A 26,318-nucleotide genomic window follows, 5' to 3' on the forward strand; every position below is an offset into this window, starting at 1 on the left:
ACTCACAATGAAGAAAAAACACTTTTATCTGTCATTTAAGACATGACTCACTCAAGGATTAATAGTGAAAAGGGTGTCCTCCCATTAGAATTAGAATGAGGTTGCAACATGGAGGTTCTGATGGGAAAAAAAAAGAAGAAAATTACAATTCTAATAAATCAGGTGTATCTTCGTAAAACTCCTGCAGAGTGAGAGCACATCTTTCAGCCAATCAGTGCAGAGATCACCAGATTGGAAGGGCCAATCCCCATGTGGGCTTGTTAGGGACCTGGTGTTGTTTGTTTGTAGAGGACAGAGAGAAAGAGAGAGTTGAGATAATAGCAGGTTAGAATGAGAGAGGAGCTGAGGAAAACAGGGCAATTTGTGTGCGTGCGTGTGTGCATTGTTGTTTTCCCTCCCTTCAGAGGACAGTGTGTTTGTGTATTTGGTTCTGTGCTCATCTATGCCAATGTGGGAAGTAGTTTAGTGATAGTATAAGGAGAGACAATAAAAGAAGGAAGTCCTGATGTTTTTCTATCAAAGTGTGGCTGGATATTGTTCACTGATGTTAGTGCCCAATCAGAACCTGAGTAGTGGCACATGTACTAAAAAAGTACACGTTTAGACACACACGTCTTTGTATGACACTCGTGTTGTTTGATAAAGGAAGCCAATTTCTCTATTTATTGATGTGTAAATATAAGAATTATCAGTGTTGTTGAAATAAAATATATAAAAATGTCCTTCACTCCAAAATTAGTTATTAGTTATTACTTAAGGCTATTATTAAGTCAAACAATGACTTAAACCCACAATTTATAGATTTTACAGTTTAAACATTGTAAAATCAGCTAGGCCTGTGTTATATATGTTTTTGACCTGGGTGTTAAGTAGCGCTGCAACAACAAATCGATTAAATGGATCCAAATCAATTCTTAAAAGAGTTGGCAACGAATTTGGCAGTCGATTTATTGGGTCTTGCATACGTTCGTTTTGAGGCATTCCCGCACACTGTGTAGTCTAACAGAGGACAACACAGAGCAGCATGGCTGAGGTTTCAGATGCCGGTTCAGATTTTTAAAGCTAGGTTTACATTATGTTCCTGGTGGCCACAGTAGCCCTGTTTGGCCGAATCGTAGTGCGCTGTTAATGTAACAAAATTTGAATATGGAGAAAAAAATGGCCAAAATCCCACGGCACATTACGTTTTGGGCAAACGGGGCTGTCGTGGCCACTGAGAACATAAACCTAGCTTAAGATAGCCTACGTGTCATGATTACTTTAGCCCACCAGCTAGTTAGACACTATCGTCATAATTATATTGTTGTCATCCATCTCCGTTTATCAGGCCACCAGAATACCGTTATCTACCGGAGCTGGTTGAAGACTTTAGCTTGCTAGTCTTTTGCCATAACAAGTCCAGGTAGCGGGCTAGTGCTTGCTAACTATACCTGAAGCCATTGTGGGGATATAATCATTATTGAGTTGTCTGCTGCCTATATTGCTTTGGTTAAATATTGTTCTTTGAGAATAAAGTCTTTTGTGTTTATGTGATGAATCAATTAGTTATTAAAATAATTTACAGATTAATCAATTATTAAAACTACTGAACACACTGCGATATTGTGTGGATTTGTTGCTAGTATTATTTGGGCTGTCATTGTTTGTGATATTCTGTTCATGTTTTCTTTTATTTCTCATTTAATAGTTCTTATTTTATTTTATTGTAATTTTTTTCTCTGCGTCTCTCTGCCCAGTTTACTCAGTTCTTGTTCTAGTTATTGTTACCATTATAATTATCACCATGGTTGTTATTGTTAGAATTGTTGATATTTTCTTGTGAGGGTCTTTGCCACCTTCTTCTTCCTTTTTCTCCCCCCTTCACTCTTTCCCTCTCTTCTCTCCCTTTCTTCTCATCCCCCCTGTTCCTTCATGTCAGGTCCGGCATCGAAATGTGGTTCAACAAAATTCATAATAAAGACAGCAGAATATCAATGGAAGCCTCATGTACTTTGTGAAGTTTCCCACAGCAAAGCAAATTTGTTCAGCACCCAAAGGCAGCCAGACTACAATTCTGCTGTTATGATACTGGACAAGAGAAGTTAAAAGAAGAAAAAAAAAATTATTAAAATTATCGTTAGGTGCAGCCCTAGTGTTAAACATAAGCATTTCATTTAAGTTTGGAGTAATCAATAATTCACTGACTGTGATGGTTTCTTGATGATGTTAGGGAGAGAGTGTTAATTGCTACTTGTGCTTTTTTACATGAGTGTATATTACTAAACAGGTTGTGATTAATTCTCCCATCCACACTAATTTGAATATTTGGGAATACTTATTTTTCACTATGTTTGGTCCTCTCATCCACATGTAAACAGCATTTAGTTGAAACAACACATTTTTAACCTCCTGAGACCCAGGAAATGTCAGCAAAGTACAAGCTTTTTTTGTTTTTTATTAAATAAGTGCTTATATTGTAAACTTCATGATGCAACAGTTTTTTCAGATGCAGTTTTTAAAATTTTTATGGAATGTCCTTTGAGGTGGACAGTTTTCTTTTCTTTTTTTTTTTGTATAAAGTTGTGAAACTCTTGTCCACAAATGTGGACAGAAAACCCATAGCTGGGTCTTAGTAGGTTAAAATGCTTTCCAAAGTGAAGATTTGAAAAAATTCTGGTTTAAGTGTGTCCATGTAGACAAGGAAAACAGAGTGATTGGAAAACGATGGCATCACAGCCCACTGTATGCATGTCTTTTACTGCTTTGTGTAAGCAATCTGCTTCAGAAACATCAAATCCAGGTTAGTGTATGACTTTCAGTAGATTGAGGTCGGACTAGACTACTGTTACAGCCAAATCCACATAAAGTAGCCTTAAATATAAACTTTGATATTTTGAACCAACAGTTAAGGCAACAGTGGTTTTTCTGAGTGTTTTTGTCACTTTGTTGTCCTTTTTCTGTTGTTGTATGGACAAGGATATTTGTAAAAATGGAGGAGGAAAATATCTGAAATATGTGGAACTGTAAGTAAAGTTTAATCAAAGTTGTGTTTCTTTCCATGGATTTACTGAAATGTTGTTCTACGTGTGCTAAGAGTAAATGTGTCTCTAATGTTGAAAAATGTAGAGAATGAATTGTAGGGAATATTGCCTCAGTCTTGAAAAACATTCAGCTTCTCTGACTAGAGGAGAATAAACATTATCGAGGTTCATGTGATCTATTGATCCTAAAAGAATTCTTATTTTAGTTGTAGTGATACTGGAACACTTTTACCTGTCAAGGACCCACTTTTCACTGTCAGACATTTGTATTTTAGTGTAACTGATTTGTCCTTATATGGAAAAGTCTCCCATTCAATCAAACACACAAATGAATGAACCTCTAGCTCAGTTTTGTTTACGCAGTGCACTTGAATGCACCACTGTAATCACTGTAGAGTACTTAAGCTGTCACTACTCTGGCCACTTATTTTCTTTCTTTTTTTTTTTTTTTACCTGAAAGTGCTGCTCTGATTCATATTATACTCCAAATGTCTCACTTCTACCACAGCACCCCCCACCCCCACCCTTGTGCCAAACCTGGTGCTTCACTGTGGGAATTGACATGGACAAAGACAAAATTAACTTCAGCTCCATGGAAGTTAGCGACTAAACTAAAGCAAACAAAAGAGTGCCCTCACCTTTGTTGGGAATTACATATCAACCTATTATGATGGTAGTCCACTAATTACATTAATATTGATTTAACCATGATTAAATCAGTCTTCTGGGATTATTTGAAGTGAATAGTGTATAAACAAATCATTAAAGTCATTCTGACAATCCGCCAAATAGAACTACATTTTGCCATTTATTTTAATTCTGTATAACCTCTTTGCAAACAAATGCTTGATGGAATGAGCCGTATAAAGTGTTGACAGAATAATATCTACACTATTAATCCTCAAATATCAAAAGGACTGAAGTGTCTATTTAGATGAAGATGCCTGTCAACGATATCTCACCTGAAGTTGCAGTTCTCTGCTACATCTTAAATCAACCACCGTATTTGCTTCATTTCGTGTCGCAACACTCTTATTCCATCTTTTTTTATCCCACCTTGCCTCTCCAATTCATTCTCCACCTTATTTTCCTACATCAGCACCTTTCTCTCTTTTCTCTTTGTTTCCCCTCACTGACTCTGTTCCTGAGTAAGCCTTTTAAACTCCCGTGAGACTGTGTGAAATTAGCTCCTGGCTTCTGTGGGTGGTAGAGCTGTATGTGTGTGTGTGTGTGTGTGTGTGTGTAGTGGTGTCAGTGAGTAGTCTTGGTAGCCTTTACTACTGTGATCAGACATAATGCAGGATGCTGTTTTTGTGATGTTTAGGTAACTGGACATTGCACTAAATTAGAGCAGTGTTTGTCCACAGTGTTTGTCCAGAGCGCTGTCCCACTCAAAACCCATTTTCCTTCCCTCAAGCAGCAGAAGTACTGTGTTGGTCCAAAAATACCCACACTATTTGTTAGTGTGTGGGATCTGCTGTTACAGCTTACGACTGTGGGTCGGATCCTGACTTATGCCTTATGCAAAGCTGTTAGTGGTAAATATGGAAATCAAGGTGCTTATGTTTGGTATGGCTGCAGCTTAAAATTTTGTTTAGATTTTTATTTTTCTGACCAAGATCTTTTAAAAGTGTGTAGCTCTCCTGTTACTTTGTGAAAAAATACACACAAGAACTTTAATGACATAAACTTTGATACTAATAGGAGTGGTTACCTAAGTATAGGGCTGGATAATCAGGCAAAAAGAGCATATGATAATCTTTTGAGGAAGAATTATGGTCTGCGATCTGAATCACACTTTTCTCACCTTTTATAGAATAAGTGAGATGCAACCAAACTATAAATACTATGTGTGATGGCTTTGTGTTGTTGTTTTCTGACAAGAAATTCTGCATTTTGGCATCATTATGAGCTGACATGATTAAAATATTTTTACAATATCTACATGAAGTAAACAGTCAACATTTTACTATAGCTACAGCTAGAATTTTTCCGTTAATTACCTAGGCTGTGATGGGGTTTTATAATGAGTCAAAAATGTTTTTACACTCCAAAGAAACTGTGTAAATTATACTGACTGCACATAGCTGGACCCACAGCTGACAGACCTATGATAATAGACTGAAACTGAATACTGTAATGCGGAGAGATGCTAAAATAAACAGACTGAAACATACTGACTAACCTAATGACCTGTGCTAGTAACATAAATGCTTTTTAGTGCAATGTTCTCTGTAATATACTGTAATTGTACTTATAAATGGATCAATTAAAAGAAATGTTTGCTGATTAGGAAAAAATTAACAGCACTGTTATTTGTTGTTTTAAAAACACAACTAGTACTATCTGTTCCCTCTGAAAAGTAGATCACATGTCAAATTAAGACTGATCAGTATCTGAGATCACTAAGCCCTACCAAAGAGTTTAGCATAAACATAGAAAAAAGGCACAGATTTACCATTGACCATGATCTACCATATATGATAGAATGCATGTATCAGTGACAATGTTGGTAGTTTTAGAGAAAATCAGTGCATTATTCAGTGTAAACATTTCTCAATATCCTTGATCTGTTGTTAATACACATGGTAAATGTCTTTGCTTCAACTCACCATTCTCCTCCAAGCATGATACTAGACAGAACAAAAATAATCCTTGACTAAAAGATTAGATATCTCACAAAAACAGTGCCTTTGTTAAAAGTACGAAAATCTGAATACCTGAGAAATTTTACTGCAAGAAGTGTACAAGGAGTTTTCGATGAAAAAATGAAAAAAGGTCCGTACAACCTGTGAGCTCCCAAAGAATTTATTTCCACAGGTGACGTTTCGGGCTGACGCCCTTCATCAGACTCTGTACAAGGAGTTTTCCATATTTAAAAGCTTATTGTTAATGTATGTCCAGTGATGACCTAAAGGAGTGATATTTTGGTTGTTTTTAGAATAGATTTTCCTGTGGTCTACATAAACTTTAAATGCTATGCTTGGGTCTGAATTCTTCATTAATTCAACTCCACAGGTCCATCTTCAACCCAATTTCTGAATAATGACACCAGAAAGGTCATTTTGAGTGCTGGCCCTTTAAATGCAAAGTAGCCACTTCACACCCCACCCCCGACAGGTTGTTGACTGTGCTGCTCTGTCCCGTTCAACCAACAACTGAACATTTTCGGTAATCAGCAAAGTTTGGGCATATTGTCAGGTTTTACTACAACCGCTGCTGCTGACAAACAATTATAGGGTACTCGGAGGAATGTTCGTCGGAAGTCTTGACCTTATATGTGCAAAGGTCATGACGTAACTAGTTATAAAACGTAACAAATTAAGCAGGAATTAAAACGGGTTGTAGAAATCCACTCAATTTTCACCAAAATGAAAATAAAGGTAGCTTTGGAAGGTTCAAATTCAAACTTTTTGAACTTTTAGGGTCCAAATACACAAATGAATGTACCAAAGACTAATAAAAGTGGGTTTAGCAAAATATGACCCATTTAAAGTGAACTACATTAAATTTGAGGAGTCAGAAATTCTTGCACTAAAGGCGCGCTTTAAACTTGGACTTTATTTTATAATAAATAGCTTCTCTCCTTCCACAGTTGATCATGAAAACAGCATCATAGTTTGGAAATTATTAAAGAGCATATTAAAATGTAAAATTCACATTGAAGGAACATAAGCTAAGGAATAAAACTGTGGGGATTTTAGTTAAATCAGCGTAATAATGTGCAACATGTAATAATGTGCAACATGTAGCACGCAGAAAGTCCCTGTGATGGATCACTGACTTTTATAAAGACCAGAGCAGAAGTGGATATACAACATTGCCTGTTTGGATTATGGCTGACTTCAGCTTTTACTGTAAATCTTGTTTGGTTGACCTCCAGTGAAGCCCACACTGTGATAAGAGCAGAGTATAAATTTTCCATAACAAAGTGAAAAAGAGGCAAATGTTATTTTCCCCTTCACATGCAGTCAACATAAAACACTGTGCAAAGTTTAGCGTGACTGCTTGTCTGGGGCCCAATGTGGATGTTTTGTCTGCATTCATTTGACTTGCATTTAGTTTGACAAAGCTTTAGAGACAGGTGTGTGTCAGCGTGCACAAACACACACAAACACACAGAGGAAAATGTGAGGGCTTCTTCCCTTAGGCTTCCTTTGAACTTTCTGCTAGAATTTACTATGTGAACCGCCAAACAAGAAGAAAGACAGGGAAGTGTAGAGCGAAGGAAACAAGGAAGAGGGATAGAAGAGCCAAAGACAGGACATCTTTGACTGGTTCAGGACGTCTCTAACATGTCGAGGGAGGAAGAAAACTTACTGAGGGGAACTGAGGTGGAGGAAACTGAGGTGGAGGAGAAAAGGATTAAACAGAGCAGAGTAATGCACTTGGAGTAAAGAAAGGACATTTATCTCTCCGTCCTCCTGAGCTCCTCTCTTGTTTCCCCACTAGAGCAGACAGATAAGAGAGCCCATGTATGATTGGCTTAACACTTGGCCCGTCGCCACGGCTGCGCTATCGCCATGGGATACCGACAGGAGCTGAGGGATTCTGTCAGATAGGATGGTATTAAAAAAAGATAGGATAGTTTTGTACAGGAACTTAACTTGCTGAATTTAAATCGATGCTGAACAAGCACAGCGTATACACACAGCTGGAAACCTACTACCATGATCTCTTTCACACTATTTTTACATAATTTCCTCGATTTTTCATACTTTTTCACAGTGATGAATCTTTAAATCTCTCTCTTTTTGCATGTTACCATGTTGTTTTGCATCTTTAGCCCTCATCTAAGGATTAATTTAGAACTTGTGGCTCATTAATACCATCAGTTAATTAATTTCAAATGCTTATGGGCTGAAACACTTGTGCAGTGAGAGAAAAAATATGCTGCATATAGGTTTTCTTTCAATGGTGACATATCAAGCATCAGATGATTAACTAGCCTGCAATGAATTAGGAGCTAGAAGCACAACAATCATCAACATTCATTGCTTTTGTTCGAATATAATTTTCGAGCTCTGGATAGCCAGATAAGGCTAGAACAAAATTCTCATTGACTTCACATTTTTCTTGTTACCACGGTGACGAGTGCCACACTACCTGATTGGTTGCATGAAGATGTGCACCACTGATGACACCAGCATTTTTCAGTTGAAAAGTTCAAAGGTTTTCAGAGCGACAAAGACAGTAGAGCACTCTAAAAAAGATGCTGGGTGTTGCGCTTTTCTCTCAGAGGCCGCCTGCACTCGGTCCTCATTAAAAAGACTTAGTGCTCAGAAAACTGGGGGAAAAATGTAGATATGGGCCCTACATCTAGTGAGAAAATAGAAGGACAAAAGACATCTTCAGTTCTGCCGCTTCAGCAAATATTTTCCACTTCCATTCAACTTTTTTTATAAATTAATCAGCTTTGGTTATTAGTCTTTATATATGTATATAAGCAATCCCAGAAGGAAAAAAACAGGTGGGATATTAACAGTTTATAATTGGTAATCCAAAGGTGTAGATCCGGCCGGGCAGTGACAGTAGCATCTGTCATCTTCAGAGGTGACAGTGGAAATGAAACTAAAATGCTGAAAATGAGCAAGCAGGAAACAGACAGCTACAGCTTTGTTTTTCACACCAAGGAGAGGTTAGTGAAGCACGGCAGCCACAGGAAAGCGCTGTGTGAGAACTGAGACTGTTAGCAGTGGCAGCAGAAGGCTCAGGCAGCAGCCGAGTCTATTCATCATCATCTTATGGCTGCACAGTCACTGGTGAGGCTCCCTGCACACATAAGAACATCAAGGACAAACACTAGCAGCATACTGGTGTGACGTACTGACGGTCTATAGTCAAACAGACAAAAAGCAACATTTCTTGTTGTGGTTTTTTGCTGACTGTCTTCTTCAGTGTTTATTACACCGTGTCCAATAGCCCGTTTTCCCAGCCTTATATCAAGGTTGACCTCAAAGACACCTCTAAGCGGCTGTAAGGTTACACAGTGAGGAAACACAGATCTGATGGACTGTAAAAACCTGAGTACTAACACGAGCCTCTACCACAGGCAGCATGTATTTTGTGTTTTGCTCTGCCTCCATCTCCTGTCAAAGTCTAACATGTAGCTGAAGCTTTTTCTGCTTTATTTCTCCCTTTGCCCTGTCACTTAGACCCTGTTCAGACTTGGCATTAGCATCTGTCCTAGCGAAACTGATCATATGCTGACAAATCTAATGCAAGGTCTGATCACACTCATGATGCGTCAGAGGGTACATTTCTATATGATTGATCACTCAGGACGCATTCAGAGGTGGTCTGGCACACATTTGTCCATATTCTCTTCGTAGTCTTAGCAGGCGTGTATCCTGGGAAGCTTTGAAGGACTGCTCACACAAATGACATGCTCTGTGTAATGTGCCAACACCATCGTATTTGCATCAAAGAGTTGTAAAGACTTTTGAACTGTTCTGAAAGCCCAAAGATATACTCAATATGTGTGGTTTTGCCTGAGTATGAATGACGCTGTGCCTTTGGCACTCTTTTTCAAGACGAACAGTACACATAATCCAGGTAAAATCCAAAAATACTGTATGTTTTAAGCATTTGAAGACTGAATAATTGCTAAGATGAGTCATATGGTTAAAAAAAACAGGCATATTGAAGGTGTAATGATCGGTTCATACTGTTAGTGAATAATATGCAAAACACTCCACTTTAAAAAACGCCAATTGGAGCCAATGAACAGTACAGAGAATTGAATATACAAATAAGGATTACAAAGCCATCGGCACTGTGCACTATCTTTTAGGCTATAGATGAGCTTCTTTATTTGCATATAGAGCGGGTAAGCCAGATCTGACTAGAAGTGATTGCTAGTGGTGCTTTCTAACACCGAGTCTGCTCAAACACATTTACAGCTAGGCTCTTGGTCGTGGATATCTCAGGAAGCATGTTAATGCAAGGACTGAACAGGACCTAGATAGTCTGCCATTTATACATTCATGTACTAACTCGATGATGAGAAAGCGTTCATCCACATAACTCACTGTATTTACATTTTCTTCTTTCAACAGTCAACTTTAACCATTGGCGCTTACAGTACCTTTCCATCATTCCATGTTTTTCTTAGTAATCATAAAACTGTTTCTTCTATAGATGATTTATATGTCTCTGTCTATAGCACAACATTTCAAGTACTATTATGTCTCCTCCTGCAACATAATCTTCATTGTGTCTCAGTTGTGGTATATATGTCCTCCCTTGGATGAAAACAGTCGGCGAATTATCTGATTTCCATAATTTGTGATTCATGATGTCTTACTTTGTGTGGTCCTGGGCAAGGAGCAACAGACATTTTAAAAAGTATGTTTTATGTCTGTAGTTCATTATAAATCATTTTAACATCAGTCCATGGAGCCACATAGCTTAGAATTTGTTCCTAATCAGCATGATTAAGTTTGAATATGGAGGGCCAAACTAGAAAATATACAAACAAGTAGCCTCAAAAAGACTGCACTATCGCATTTTACACAAACTAAAGGATTAACTCTCAAACAGCAGCCTCCACTAGATTAGATTCATTAGATTGTGAGAGTTACTAAAACCAAGAAAAGAACCAAGACCATTATATTAGCAGATGATATTAACAGACTATTAACAGATTAGATCAGGACAGGAAATTATAGTTAGAAAAATTGGCGATTTCATGCTTGGAATATATAAGTAGTCATATTTTATTTATAGTTATATACATTAATGAGACAGATACAGTTGTATTATATGTGGTGTACTCTGGAGATAATACTTGTCTTCATAAAATGATGAAAATAATTATGAATATAGTCACAAACCCTGCATGTCAGCTCATCATTGGAATCTCTAGCTCTTTGTGCTTATGCTAATCACTGTCTTTTCGCACACTAACAGAAGAACCACTTATTCTCATTTTAGTAGTTCCATCATTTCATAAGTTTGCATAAATTCCAACTTATTTTGTGATAGAAATACAACCTGACAGCCAGTCATTTATCTACGTCCAATGTGTCAGTCATTTGCAGCTCTTTCTCACTCTGTACCATCTGTTTTTTTATTTTTATTTTTTTTACCATTTATGTTCTCTTTTTTATTCCCTTCTTCCTGCTGTAATAAGTGCTATAAACCTTTCCTTCTTTCACCCGAAATCTGAAAGATTGCTATTTCTCAGAGCTCCTTGTGAAATCAACCGTCTCCTTTGTGTCCCCTTCTGTTCCATTCTCCATTTTATGTTTTTTTTCCTACTCTGGATTTCTTAATCGTTCCAAATCTGTCCTAAAGACTCTTTTGTTTAGCTAATTCCATCTGTCATCTCTTTTCACCACTTCTCCTCTCCTATAACTCTATTGATTTTCATTTTCAATATACTAAAACTAAGAGGAAGTAGAAAAAAAAGAAAAAGGAAGCCAGTATGGAAACGGGTATTGGAGAGAAGAAAGAGTTCTCAAGTGTGAAGATGGTGAGATATTTTGAATAACCGGCTGCTCAGCGAAGGTTTTTCCCTCATTAATGTGAAAGAAGGACAGAATGAAGAGCAAGCGTATTTTTTGATGTTTGGCTTTGAGCCGTATTGTTCAATTCTTGGATCAGTTTAGGAATGTTTTATACTGAAAAAAGAGAAGCAGAGGAGAGTGGAAGAGGAGAGATTTGATGAATGAGGGAGGCTATAAAAATAGAAGGCCAAGGGGAGAAGGAGGGAAGTAAGCAAAAAGAAAAGAAGTCGTTTGTCTTTGTTTAGAGGAGCTGGATTGGCTGTGAATGCAAATGTTGTCATTGGTTAGCCAGATCCTTACATAACTTTACAGTCTGGATGAAATCCACCGTTGGAATATGAGCTTCTTTTGTTTTAGCCTAATTCTGTGTTCATAACAGAGAGCAGAAGAGAAAGTACACTCCAGTAATCTATTTAATTTGATTTCATGTATCCTCACAGAGCAGAAACAAACTTCCACATCGGTGTGTGTGTGTAATATCTTGTCTATGTGTAGTAGCATGGCTGCTGCTTCATTTTCTCTGCAGCACATGTAATATTCAGTGCTACCTGTGTGTTTATATGAATGAGATGCTGGCTGTCAGTCCCAGGGCTGTAGACATGAATACTGGTTAGACTCCAGTGGAGCTGCCCTACAGGAAGCTCCCATCTCACGTCTTCCTTCGCATGTTCTCTCTTTCACTTCTTAACTTTTTTTTTTTTCCGGTCCTCCTCAGCTCTCTGCTCTCTTACTCTATCATCAACATCTCCTATTTTCTCTTCCGTTTCCTCTCCCATTCTGCACCTCCAGGACATTTTTTTCATTACCCTTCACTACGGCTCAGCAATTGATCGAAATTTTATCAAAATCGCAATGTGGGCCAGTGGAGTATCCAAATCGCAGGAGCTGCAGTTTTTTGATAAAGGTAAACTGTGTCACAACACTATAAATCAAGCATTGTGGTGCTACAAAGATGTCCCAGCCCACAAATCATATTCTCCAGATGTAAAGGAACATGCATCATCATCGTTTTTATATATATATTTTTTTCCTAGTGAAAATGAAATGCAAAAATTACCATTCCCATGGAAATGTGATCTCATATTGCATTCACAAAATGTGTTAAAATAACTGCAATATGATTCTTTGCATAGACATCCGCCCTGCCCTTCACTCTTCTCTTCCTTCCTGCTCATAAAACCTTCCGTCTCTCCGGTACCTTTTGCTTCCGCTCCCAAAGCTATTTTTATTATTAGTCCATCCTTCTATCACAGCTCCACTTATACTCTTACAGTTCATCCAGTAAAGGCTAACCCACATGACCTTAAACAGCTCTAAGGGCTGGTCCTCATGTTAATAATGCCCTTAAAGTGATTTCCAAGTAATTTGTCAAATATGTGACAGTTAATGAGTTTCTATATTAAACACTATTATGAAAATGGCCAGCACGTCTTTATTAAACCCAATAATCCTGTTACCTGGATTTATATAATGGCCTTGTAAAGCCTTTATAAATTGTTAATACCGCTATTGTGTTAATCAAGTGTGTATTAAAGTGACACCTTTTGGAAAAGAGCAAATTTTTTATATTATATAAAGTGTCATAAAGTGACTGCCCTCGGTGGGATAGTTGTCTCGGTCACGTTATTTTAGTTTAAGTTGTTTTAAGATCTCATATCCTCAGGACACAGTGCCTGCGATAACTACATCCCAACAAACTTTATGTAGGACATGGTTTGTGTGGGACAATGTAGGACATGTTACAAACACTGAGGGAAAGTCTTGAATTTTGATATAATATTTGTCAAAAAAAAAATAAAAAAATAAACGCCCACAAGAAGCTTACAGCTTTTGGACGGTTTAAAAAATAGTCTTTTCCGGTTCATGCTTAACCCTGTAACGCTGAACAGATCATATTTGATACATGAGTTTTGAAGCCCTCTACATGATCAGTGTGATATTTTTTTGTCTTGAAAAACCTAATGTATAGAACTAGATACATGCAACAGACAGATAATGCACCAAGGGGGAGGAATTCATCCACCAGAGGCCTTTCCAGTGACACTACAAGATTGTCAGGAGGCAGAACTTTGCCAATTTTGAAAAGGAATTACCAATTTGTTAGATGTGTTTATGTTATTTTTTTTATTGTTATTTTTTTTTGTTCAAAAATAATATTTGAGCACTGAGACCCGATGTATCAAATTTGATGAACATTTTTTTTTTCTTGGTTGTTCAGAAGGACCAATAAGGGCTTCAGTTTCAAAGAACTGTCTCAGGGTTTACAGGGTTAAATGAATGTGTAAAACTTGAATGAACACCAAAAGTTTCTCATCACAAAGTGAAAAATTAGGTGTATGGATAAGTGATTTCCATCAGCAGCTCAATCAGTATGCTATTGTGTCTGAAAATCCACTTTAAACTGACATGTCACTATAAGTTGGCTTATTTTGTATCCCATTAAGGTACTGATGAATAGGGATGGGAATCAAAAACTGATTCTTTTTGAGAACCGGTTCCCAGTAGCTCAATTCCTTGAAATCGTTTGCCCGCCTGCTTAATGATTCTGCTTATCGATTCCGCCTTCGATGTGCATGAGTGATGACGTCACACATACGCTGCATTGTTTTGGTTTAGAACATAGTCAACATGGCGTCGAGGCAGAAATGCTCCAAAGTATGGCTATATTTCACATGAAAAGACGACACCAGGGCCGCTTGTAACACTTGCAAAGCTTCCATTTCTTCAAAGGGAGGAAATCCCTCCAATATGCTCAAACATTTGTCCACACAGCATGTGATTCATTTACAGGAATGTCACATGTCAGATACGCTACTTAGCGACGCTTGTGAATCTAGCGGCAGAGCAAATACCAGGGCGTCCAGGTTCTGGGGGGGGGGCAAATATCGTCCTGCCCCCTCAAATAAAAGTTTCCAAAGGTAGGGCAAAGATAAATGAGGTTTCACTTTCACTTTGTACGGTCATGTGGTGTGACAACCCCCCCAAACCGGGCCTGGCGTCATCTCTTATTATTATTTTTGCATACTGTATATGTTATATTTCCTCTGCAGAGATGGAAATCTAAAACTCTTTTATTCCCTCACCCAATGAAAATCAATAAGAAAATCAATAAGGAATCAGATCGATAAGCAAAATTGTCTTTAAATTCTTATCAAGTCCCATCCTTACTGATGAATGAAATGCTGAATCACATATACCTAGATAATGATTCATTATTGTTTCAGTCTCAGCCTTTTTGCTCAAATGATGACAAAACATTACATGTATGACATTACACTAATATGTACTGAATGTTTATTAACATGAACCGACACAACAATAGTGAATGGAAATGTGCATTAGTTCTGACTTTTTGTTACTTAATCCTTTTATTTTACAGATTTTATGATTTGGTTCAAATTTGGGAGACATTAAATGGAAACCTGACTATAATATGCCTGATCTCATGGATTTCCTTCAAAATGAAAAAGTTTTATAACATCTCAATGTAATAAAGGTGTTAATTTATGTCAACTAATACATTTATTTCACTCATCTGTGTCTGTGACAGTAGATTTCTTCATTCAAGTGAATCTGCAACCATTTGGGCTTAATTAATTATGTGTAGACCTCTGTCTCCTCAGTGACATGTTCCAGTTTGACTTTGCTCCATAAATCTTTTATTACATGCTTAAATATTTGTTGTCATTGGAATAGTTACAGTAGTAGTCCCACATGGATCACCAGATATTTTGCACTATTCATTAGTGATGGCAGCCGGAAATTAGTTTAGGCCAGTGAGGAATTTCAGATTTTCGGAGCCATGCTGTGAATTTATAATTTAATGATCGCCTTATTTAACCCAACCTTAAACTGAGACAGAAACATAGCACAGTCTGATCATGGCAGAAGGTTTTGGTGCAAGTACTATTCTGTGCATGACTGTCTTATTTAACACGATTTTCTGTTTTTCTAATGAGATTTTTATGTGCGTACTAATGAGATAAGTTACTTATCAGAGGTACTATGTCTGTGTCTGGTTGTGTGTGTGTTGAATGGAAGAGAGATAAGCTGATAGATATGATCGCAAAATAAATATTGCTATTTGCAATGTACTATAAATGTATGATGCACAGGCATGTAGAGGAAAAAGTCTTGACTGGCTTCCCAGGAATATTAACAGCCAGCAATGTACAGTACATCTGGTGACCCATTTTAGCTTTTTTTTTTTTTTTTTTTTTTTTTAATCCACCCTCATGCACTATTGAGAAACTACATTTGTTTGCTTTAGCCTGCACACACTACTCTCAGGACTACTAAAATGACAAACTCTTCATCTAGTGGCAGTTTTAACTCTTAAAGGAGGGATATTTTTCTTTTTTTAAATGGAATTATAACTTTTAAAACATTTCTCTGTGGTCTACATAAACTGTAAATGCTATGTTTGGGTCTGAATTCTTTATTAATTCAACTCCACAGGTCCATCTTCAACCCTATTTCGAAGTAATGACACCAGAAAGGTCGTTTTGAGTGCTGGCCCTTTAAATGCACAGGAGCCCCTTCATGCCCCACCCCCTCCAGGTTGTTGACCATGAGTTCTGTCCCGTTGAGCCATTTGTGTTCATTAATACAACCAACAATTGAACATTTTAGGTAATCAGCTCAAAGTTTGGACATATTTTCAGTTTTTACTACAACCGCTGCTGCTGACAAACAATTATGGCGTACTTGGAGAAATGTTCATCAGCAGTCTTGACCTTATATGTGCAAATGTTGTGATGTAACTAGTCTTAAAATGTAACAAATTAAGCAGGAATTAAAATGTATTGTAGAAATCCACTTGATTTGTGCCAAAATGAATATAAAGATAGCTTTGCAGCACCTTCAAACTCAAACTTTATGAACTATTAGGGTCCAAATGCACAAATAAATGTACCAAAGACTAATAAAAAGGGGTTAGCAAAATATGACCCCTTTAATACAATCAAATAACTTACAGCTAATTAGCTTTGCACATGCTTTGCCCTTTGCCCTGTCATAGTTTCCTTTGTAGTAAAGTCACATTTTCCACCCTTTACTACTGTCATTCTTTTACACTGCTGCAAAGGTAACAATGAATTGTAGCCCATAAACAAAAGGTAAAGTGTAGCTATGTATGCTTCTTGCAAATATATGGATACAAAACCAGAACTGAAATTCTCTTTTTAATGTCTGCCACGTTTTTTTTTTTTTTTTTTTTTTTTTTTGGATTGTGCCTTTTACTTCTCAAAGCTAGTGCTGCTTGTCTGAATGAATGTATGTTTAGTCACTCTAGTGTTGGTGCAGAAGCCATACCATATCCTCTGGTCCTACTCAGCATTCAGCAGCGACCAAACAGTAAAGAGATTTGATTCAGTGTATCTCTAAAATCCACTCTGCTCTGTTCTGCTATCTGCTCACATAGCTCATATATTAACTTCTCTGGATGCTGATCAGATCCCAGACCCGTGCCTGTCTATGGGTAGGATTTACCCTGAGGAGGAAAGAGGAGAGGAGGAGGAGGAGGAGGAGAGGAAAATATGTTGCAGACGATGGGGAAAAAGGGAGGGAAAGAATTCGGCAAGGTTCCAAATCGATGAATAAAATGCATAAAGTACACAGTAAATCTTTAATGCTGTTTAGTTTTTAGCAAGAGGCCAGATTTGCATCCTCATCTCCTGATTATGACATCTTCAGTCAGCACCCCAGGCGTGGATTTCCCTATTTTAATGTTAATGTGAGTATTAGTGCAAACTCACTTATACCTACTTGTGAGTTAAAGTGTGCAAACATACATGCACACTAGTGTAGTGGAGGTTACTCCTGCTGAAAGAAGCTAATTGGTGAAAGCTGTTCCCTCTTTGCTTTCCTTTGACCTTTTCTTGTTGTGAGATCCCACAGGGCTCTGCTATCTGATGAGATCTCAGGTGTATCTAGTTGAACTTTAGAGACAAAAAATCGAATCAGATGACAAAGAAGAAAACAGCACATTCCTGCCAGAAGCTCACAGAAATTAAAGATTACCTTCACAAGTTAAAGAAAGGCATTGGTCGTCTGTTAACTTTCAGAAACAGTCGCCACTAACCAAAGTCATTTACTTATGTAAAATGTGTAATCACTTTTGAACCACTAATCCAGTGTTTTTCAATCGTGGGGTTGACTGGAATTCAAATGGGGTCACCTGAAATTTCTAGTAATTGCTAGAAATAAAAAAAAAAAAAGGTAATAAAAAATATACAGTGAGTTGAGAGAGACCAATCCATAAAAGACATGACAAACTGTGAAGAAACTGAAGCACTGTGGTACTGTTTATCTTCTAAATGTTCATTGTGGTCAGTTTCAGATGCTGCATCTCTTTCATAATTCAGAGTTTGAGTTATTGTTTGTTCAGTATTAATTGTCAGCCTTGTAAATCCAAGCTGGACTGACTGTACATATCCTGACCAAGGAAAATAAAATTCTCACTTTGTGCAGTAATCTACACCTGGCTTTTCTGCCTCCGTCCATAATAATATACATTATATAGACTAAATGTCATCTAAAATTAGCATTTATTTGCAACATAGTATAGCAAACTATTACATGATCAAAAACAAATTCATTTTATCAAAAAAAAAAAAAAAAAAGGCTCCTTTTTTTCTGGGGTCAACAGAAATTTGTGATGTTAAAATGGGGTCACGAATCAAAAAAAGTTGGGAACCACTGCACTAATCCTATCAGTACTTTTTTTTTTTTTTTTTTTTAAATCAGGTAATATGCAATTTAATTCACCACTAAAACCTTTGTAGTTTGACAAATGAGTGGCTGTAGAGGTTTCTTTTTAGATAGATTTTTTTTTTTTTTGAAAAAGTAAGTTTTTCTTCAGTTTTCTCTGTTTTGATATGAGGAACTTTGAATTTGCTCTGAGTTTTTATGAACATCTACACAATCACAAATTAAATATTTCAAACAAAATGCCCAGGATTAAGTCATTTAAGTCACTTAGGAAAGGTTAACTACAGGACAAAAATAGTTCTGGTTCATTATTATCCATGTCAACATTTTCCTAAGAAGTGATGTCAAGCTACAGTATGACCTTTTTTTTTTTTTTTTTGTATCTATTGTGTTTGCGATGTTCACATGAAGCACAAAGAAACCTGGTTTTATAAGCACAAGCCCAACATTCAATTCCCACATCAGCTGCTGTTACTACACACTGTATTTATTTTCACCCAGTAGTTTTTACCTTCTCCCATTTCTTCACGGACTCGTCTGCCCCTTTTCCAAATCCAAATCCAGTGGGACTGTATAAAACATAGCACTTTAATTTGAACACGGCGCTGCTAAAGCATCAGCCTCTAAATCCTAATGGAAGAACACGATGAACAACACGCTGGTTTATGGAGGTGTTTGAACACAGACATGCAGTCAATTAACCCTAATCAAATTAAAATGTGCAAAATAGGAGCACTGCACCAGCATCATGTACACTTTTATAATAAAACAATCCTAATTTCACTGACAGCTGTTGCGCTACATTTTAAACAGATTTTTAATTAAACCCCAAAAAGGACTTAATTAAACGATTCAACTTTTTGCTTGCCAACAAGCTCCTGCAGTGCACTCGCAACATTAAACGAACGTGGTTGAAAGACTTCCGCCATTACATATTCTAGTACCCACCTCCAACAAAGAAGATATGATAATAACGACGTAGTTTTTATCTCCTTGTAATCACTTTGAAGGGTTTGAATGACATTGGGGCAGTGTCGCAGTGAGCTAAACACCCAGTTAATGTTTTTGAGATGAGCACACTAAAATATTAATGGGGGCCCTGGGCATAGAAAGGTCATCCCCGAGACTCTGGCTGAATAATAAGAGGGTTGGTAGAAACCGCTGTGAACCTTAAGTAACGCCGGCTGCTAGACGCCAGAAGGAGTAGCACCTTGACTACGGCACAACCTTTACTTGTTCTGTGATGTGAACAAATGAAAGTTTTTCTTGTGCGTACAACATGTTTGAACCTGTAGATTGAGATGAACTCCGAAGAAAAATACCTGCATGTCACAAATTTGGGGAAATGGGGTAAAATTAAGTGTACTCTTATCTATTAATCCATCACAGTTAGAGTGGACCTTGTAAACACACCAACAAGCCTTTCATGCCATTCGCTGCTCTCCTCACAGTACAATAAATCACATGCTCTCTCTTCTCCTCTCTCCTCCCTTCTCCGTCATCTCTCTGTCCTTCCTCCAGAGTGTGCCTGTGCTCCAAGCCTGTACAATTTGCTCTCGATGTGTTTCAAATTACATGCCACATCAAATAAGGCTATCTCATAAGGCTGCACGCACGGATACAAGTGTGTGTATGTGTGCGTCCTGTGGTATTTTACCACTTTCAGAATCAGATTACTATTAAATGAATCTCTGGAGTCGAGCTCAGTATTCAGAATGAGTAACATGGGGTTGTAATAGACCTGATAGACATCACATACTGTGCCATTATCACTGACCTTTCTTTCTCTCCTCTCTCCCTTCTATTCCTCTGCCTCTCTCTTCTGCAATCATTTAAAAGGAAGCAGAGGTAAGTAAAACCATTGTGTTGAAAATTTGATAATATTTTGAATCTTAATGTAACACCTTTCCTGGAAGCCGTAGATATCGTAGTGTTTCTCTGACACTTCATTTAAGACGTTGTCGCAGAGCTGCTGATTTGAATGCACAGCAGACTGGGTGGTTGGCCTGGCAAAGTTAGTGCAGTACTGCATATTAAAACCTGCACATAGATACAGCTGGATTTATTTATTTGACAATAATAAAGTAGAATACAAAACTGCAGTCACACAGTGCTGGCATTTGTCCGGGATAAAAACTATTTAAAAAAGTTGAAAGTTGCTTTCATTTTTCCTTGTTGCAAAGCAAAAATATCAGCACAGAGAGAGAGAGATGTTAACCATTTGTGTACCAAATTGTTAAAACCCAATTCAGTATGCTGTTCATTCAGAGACTATGGGATTGTGTTCTAGGGCTGCACTGTATTTTAACCACCGAAGCCCCTAAAGGAATAATAATAATAATAAACTTAAACTAAAGGAATAATAATAAACTTAAGTTGTATAGTACTTTTCAATACAAGTAAAAGTGCTTCACAACAGTGTGCGTAACGTATTTGTGAAAACAATAAAACCAGCAACAGTAAATAATGAAATGACGATATCCAACACACAATAAAATCATCATTGTTAACTGACTAGTTTTTAGACAGTTTAACTAAGTTTAACTCATGGAGGGTTGCTATGTTTGACTGGTCTCGAGGCCTAAATTTAAGATAAAAATGCGTCGGCTTAAAAGTGAAATTATGTATTGTTATGATGATGCTGGAGGTGGCACAAATATTTAGAGTAATATTGGTCCTAGAAATTGGCCCAGGAACAACCCAGTAGACTTCATAGGCTGAAGATGACAGCATCCAGCCATTGACACTGAAAAACGTCTATTAGATTGAACCTGAACCAATGTCTATGACAGTAATGTGTCATTGAAATATCTCTTATTTGTTTTTGTTATTATCATACTGGAATTTCTGGTGTAACAAAAGGGTTTTGGACCGATTTGTTAAAAAAAAAAAAAAAACATTTATTTTTATGTAGCTTTTTATTTGTATTATCAGTAAAGACCCACCTTAGCATTAACTCTACAAAAAGGTTTAATGAAGGTATATCTATGTCTAAGACATAAAGAGCCCCTCTAAAACCAGGATTTTTTCAATGATTTTTACAGCAGAACATAACACTGAAATTATATAAACTTTGAAACTCATTTAAAATGCTATTAAATTCCTAATAATTTTTTTCCTTGGAGCTTCTACATATTTTTATTTTCCTCATTTGACAAACTGGTGTACATTGCACTGCTAAGAAAGCTGAAATAAATATTATGATTAAGTCAGACCTCTAAAGTAATTGCTTTCTTTTTTTTAAACACCCATCTTTTCACTTTCACAGCAATAATGACATTTTTATGACAGACAAAATGGACAAGAAATAAGAGAAAAAAAAAGTAGCAAGGACATAAGTGAAGTGAGGACCTAAGGGAGAAGCTAATTAGGTTTCAGCTCCTCATTTAAATATTTGTGTTGGCTCAAATGTCGGCAGTTGTCAATTTTAGAATGAGGACTGAAGAGTGGGTCAACTGTACATGTTTTCTGGACTGTTTCACATTGCTTCATATTGCTGCCTCATTTAGTTCCCCACTTCCTCACACACCCAATTCTCCACATATTCAATAATGAAGGAGGTACAGATCCCTCCTTCAAACACAGCAGGATTTCTCAGCCTGGTTTGCACAGTGTCACTGACACAGGCCTGCTCCCTGCTGACACACATATGGTTCACTCGAGGTACTACTTTAGATGCAGACATCACAGCTACATGCATGTGTGTGTGTGTGTGTGTGTGTGAGAGAAAGAAAGAGAGAGAGAGAGACGGGGGTGAGGGAGAGAAAAAATTGTGCACATTGCAATGAAACTACTCTAAATTGCCTCCACTGCAATCAAAATACACTGATTTTATCTGAAACTAAGCTCACAGTATTGGTTCAGATATTGCACATTTTTTTAAGTGAAGAAATATAACACCTGCACACTTCCTGCAAGCCACAAAAATACTTTATTAATGTCAGTGTTTTGATCCTACTTGGATATTCATCATTTCAGAAAACCTGTAGTTCTACTTAGATAAAGATTAACAGTCATTAATTAAAAAAAAAAAGCAGTTTGGTGCAAGTATACAGACATTATTATGCTATTTTACTGAACCTTTGCACCCATCTATAATAATAATAATAATAATAATAATGGATTAGATTTATATAGGGCTTTTCTATGAACACATACTCAGAGCGTGTACAGTGGATCCATTATCCATTCACTGACACATTCACACTCTGGTGGTGGTAAACTATATTTGTACAGCTGCCCTGGGGCAGACTGACGGAAGCGTGGCTGCCAATCTGCGCCTACGGCCCCTCCAACCACCACCGAACATTCATACGCATTCATACACCAGTGTGAGTAGCAGCACTGGAGGCAAGGAGGGTGAAGTGTCTTGCCCAAGGACACAACAGCACATGACTAGGACAGAGGGGGATTCGAACCCTTTGGTTACTGGATGACCCACTCCACCATCTTAGCCGTGGCTGCCCCATCTATGATGTGCATATAGTTCCTTCTAGTTAACAATGTATATTTTTGATAACGCTTAAGTCACCTCAGTTACCTAAACGGCCCCTACAAGTGTAAGAGAGGTTTTATAGTTTTCATGTGTGCAAAGGCAGCTTTCATCTGCTGCCCCCCATTATTTTTACCAGTTATTTTATCTAGCTGAATTGCCACATGGCTTTTGCTCAGCTGGATGCAGAGACAGACAAGGAAAGAACCCCTCTTCTTCAGAATCCCACCTGAGAAAGAAAGTTCAGACATGAAAATATGTTTGTCCTTCTTAATGCTGCCAGGTGAATACAGATGGCACTAGACCTTTGTGGACTGTATTTAAATTAAAGAAGTTCTTTATCTGGCACCTTAAGCATGTTTAGATTTAATGTATCTCATAGGATTTTGTGTTGGTTTAATCAGAATACTTCTGCTGTTACTACTGCCATAGCATTCTGAAATTAAAAAGCCATTGTTAAGTAGGTAAGCTAACATTATCCGATCAGCTTCTCCTTTAGCAGTAAAGACTTTCTTGTCATTCACAGACCCAAACAGCAGCAGAAGAAGCAATAATCCATCCACATGTGAAATACATAGAACTATCTGCACTTTATTGAGTTTCATCCTGGCAGCAGTGTTAAAGGAGGGACTCCCCATAGATACGATCCATAGATACTGTATGTAAACAACCAAATGCAGCTCTGACAGGAAATTGTAAGTTTTTACTAAAATACTACAGTGAGAGTTGTGTATCGATTACAAGTGTCCAAAACTTACCACATATCTTTGTTTTAATTCTTTTGAGAGGTGATTTAAGTATTCATGGCTTGAAATAGATGTGAAATTGACAGGGCTGCTGTGGCTAATATTGATCTCCATGTGGGATCAGTATTTTTGCCCTCCAGTACTCCTTTTAGTCACGTGACTGAACGCTGTAAATGGACATGCACGACTACTTTTGCTGCGGTTATTCTGCAGCCAATGGAGCAGCTGCATTTCCAACTAGAAATGCAGGAGCTGCCACTCTTGTGTGCATCTGTTAGTCCTATAAACTGGTCCATGGACTGTTAACCAGTATATCATTTGTATGCATGATACCTATGTATAAAGCATTGAACAGCAGTGCAAAGGCAATGGCTGTACTAAAGAACATTTCATACACATTAATCTTGATGGGAGGGCATATCTAACACCAAGTTTCACTATAAGGAGCCATCAAATCTAAGTGTATATCTGCCTTCAAAAACCTAATTATGGCAATCTGTTTTCAGTTTTATTGTTACAGTTAAACATATGTAATATTTATAATATATAATCTATACATCATGAATGCATACCATAAAAAACACAATCTCCCCATTCCTTAATGTCAACAACAACAGATCTTCCTTGGTTTTTAAGTGGAGACGTCCATATCGACCTTGACATTAAATCCTTCTGTCCTAGTTTAACATCCTTCTTTGTAATCTTGCGCAATTCCCAGGTGTGTCTCCTGCAGGTTTCTCTATTTGTGTCCTATTTGAAACTCCCCAAATACACATAATCTGGTCCATGTTTTCTTTTTTCTTTTTTCCTCTTTTATCATTCTGTTTTGTTTTTTTTTTTGTTTTTTTTTGTTTTTTTTTCAAAACACAAACCATTTCTCTGTTTAGTTTAGTATGATGGCTGTTCTCTCACCAGTCTACAAAAAATGTCAATGATATTCCTGATGTAAAGTTATTTTTTTTTTATAACCTAGTTTGTTGTTTTTCCACTCAGGATGACTACTTCAAAAGCTGGGCTCCTGCCAAGTCTCTAGACCAAGGTGAGTCCTGCTGGTTTTGTTGTTCATACTAATGAAAACTTGATATAGGACCAAGACTCAGGTATCAGAGCTCAGTAATTTCTGAGAAATACAAAAAATATAAATCCTAAATGTATGAAAGTCATCACTGAATTTTAGATCAACTTTTAAACTAAAATTTAGAAGGGTGCATCAATAATGTTCAGAGAATTAAAAACAAAAGGTAAGATGACATAAAACTACAAAATACTTTACAAGAATTATAATTGTAACTAAGAATTATAAGTGCTATAACAAAACACCTGTTATACAGTGATAAAACATAGTATTAGTGTAAGGTTAGAATTGAAAATTTTAGTTTTTGAGTATAAGCAAAAAAAGACACCCCCCCCCAAAAAAATAAATACATAAATAAATAAATGATTTACTTTCTTCGAGGAACTTCTGTGTTTAACACTTTTGGTTGGAATCAGTGACTTTCTGTCCTTTTCATATTGCTTTTAGTTTCTATGAGAGCTATAAAAAAGGCATATTATTCACATGTTGTAATAATATCACAAGTGTAAAACAGATATAAAATGTAGTGAGAAATGTTTATTAAATCATAATGAACAAAAAAGAAAAATGGTAATAGGCACATACTGCTGTCTCAGATGCCGCTGCAGCATGTGAGTCCTGATTCTAGGATCATGACACCTAGGGATCTCTCTGGCACTCTACGTAGCAGGTCTGGAACAATCACATAAATACAAAGGGCGTATACAGTGGTATTGGATCATTGTTGTCGTACATGGTGGGCCTCTCCTAAGAGTATCACAGGATACACCAGTTGCCTGAAACATATTCCAAAGGCTACATATGACTGGGTGGGTAGTGCCTACAGCTTATACCACCTGTTTCTGTTGCATTTCAACTATCACCATCCCTATCATTTGGTCACATATAGTAGGTCTTGTCATGCTCATGGTATCTTCAATTAATATCACAATCACAATTTGGCTGCATTTTGCACAAACAAGATCTACTACACAAACACTTGGCAGTTATTCATAAACAACCAACTGACCATGTTATCAGTGTTGTCACTACTATTTTTTTCCACTTGAGTAAACATGTATTGTAGTGAAAAACCAACCAAAATATAACAAATCATGTATTCTTTATTTTCCTTGTATGTCTACAGCAATTAACAATGATGTTTTTATGTTGCTTCACCTGCTATGATGTTACAGTTTGGACAATGCTGATTCGTGACCACTGCCAAAAATCTATCACCTATTTGCATGTACACGTTTGTCGGTCTAAGGCAAATTGCTTTGATTTCTCACAGTTACATGCTGGATGGACCTACTATGGCAGCACTGCCAAGTTAACTTTATCATTCACACTCAAGTGTATAATGATATTAGACCTCTAGTAACTCTTGACTAAACCCAATTATTACAAACACTCGCTCACACTCTCAGTTTTTCTGTCTCACATTCACTGTTTAAGGTTGATTGGATTGCAGCTTTCTGAGATGCATACCAGACTTTAAATCACTCTACCTCCTTGGTGAGTTTGTTCCGTTTTGTGCTGGCTTGCTTTTGCATATCTAGCACAGTAACTGTAACTCTTTAGGGAAAGACTTGCTAAGCAGGTTTATCTGGGCCAGCTCCTCGTGGATACTGTGCCTAATGAGAACAGCCTCGACTCAGTGCCGCACGTTCTGGTGGCACTCTCTGGTTTCTCTGAGGCGTCTGAAGACAAAGTAAACAATGTGTCATTCTCCTAACAGGGGATTAAAGATGTTAGAGACGAATGCTCTGTGCCAGGGGTATT

The 26,318-nt window shown here is 37.3% G+C and overlaps 1 protein-coding gene across 2 annotated transcripts in view; it reads left to right on the forward strand.

The window, feature by feature from the left end:
* spock1 (SPARC (osteonectin), cwcv and kazal like domains proteoglycan 1) overlaps nt 1–26,318 on the forward strand; it is a 133,006-nt gene that overhangs the window by 39,471 nt on the left and 67,217 nt on the right. Inside the window, exons 3-4 of one of the 2 annotated variants that reach the window (XM_030145283.1) lie at nt 20,081–20,089; nt 24,473–24,518. In XM_030145283.1, the coding sequence (XP_030001143.1) occupies nt 20,081–20,089; nt 24,473–24,518 (55 nt within the window). The remainder of the gene's footprint in view (nt 1–20,080; nt 20,090–24,472; nt 24,519–26,318) is intronic. The other variant, XM_030145282.1, reaches the window with a different exon arrangement.

This window comes from Sphaeramia orbicularis, chromosome 10 (assembly GCF_902148855.1).
Source record: "Sphaeramia orbicularis chromosome 10, fSphaOr1.1, whole genome shotgun sequence".
NCBI lineage: Eukaryota > Metazoa > Chordata > Actinopteri > Kurtiformes > Apogonidae > Sphaeramia > Sphaeramia orbicularis.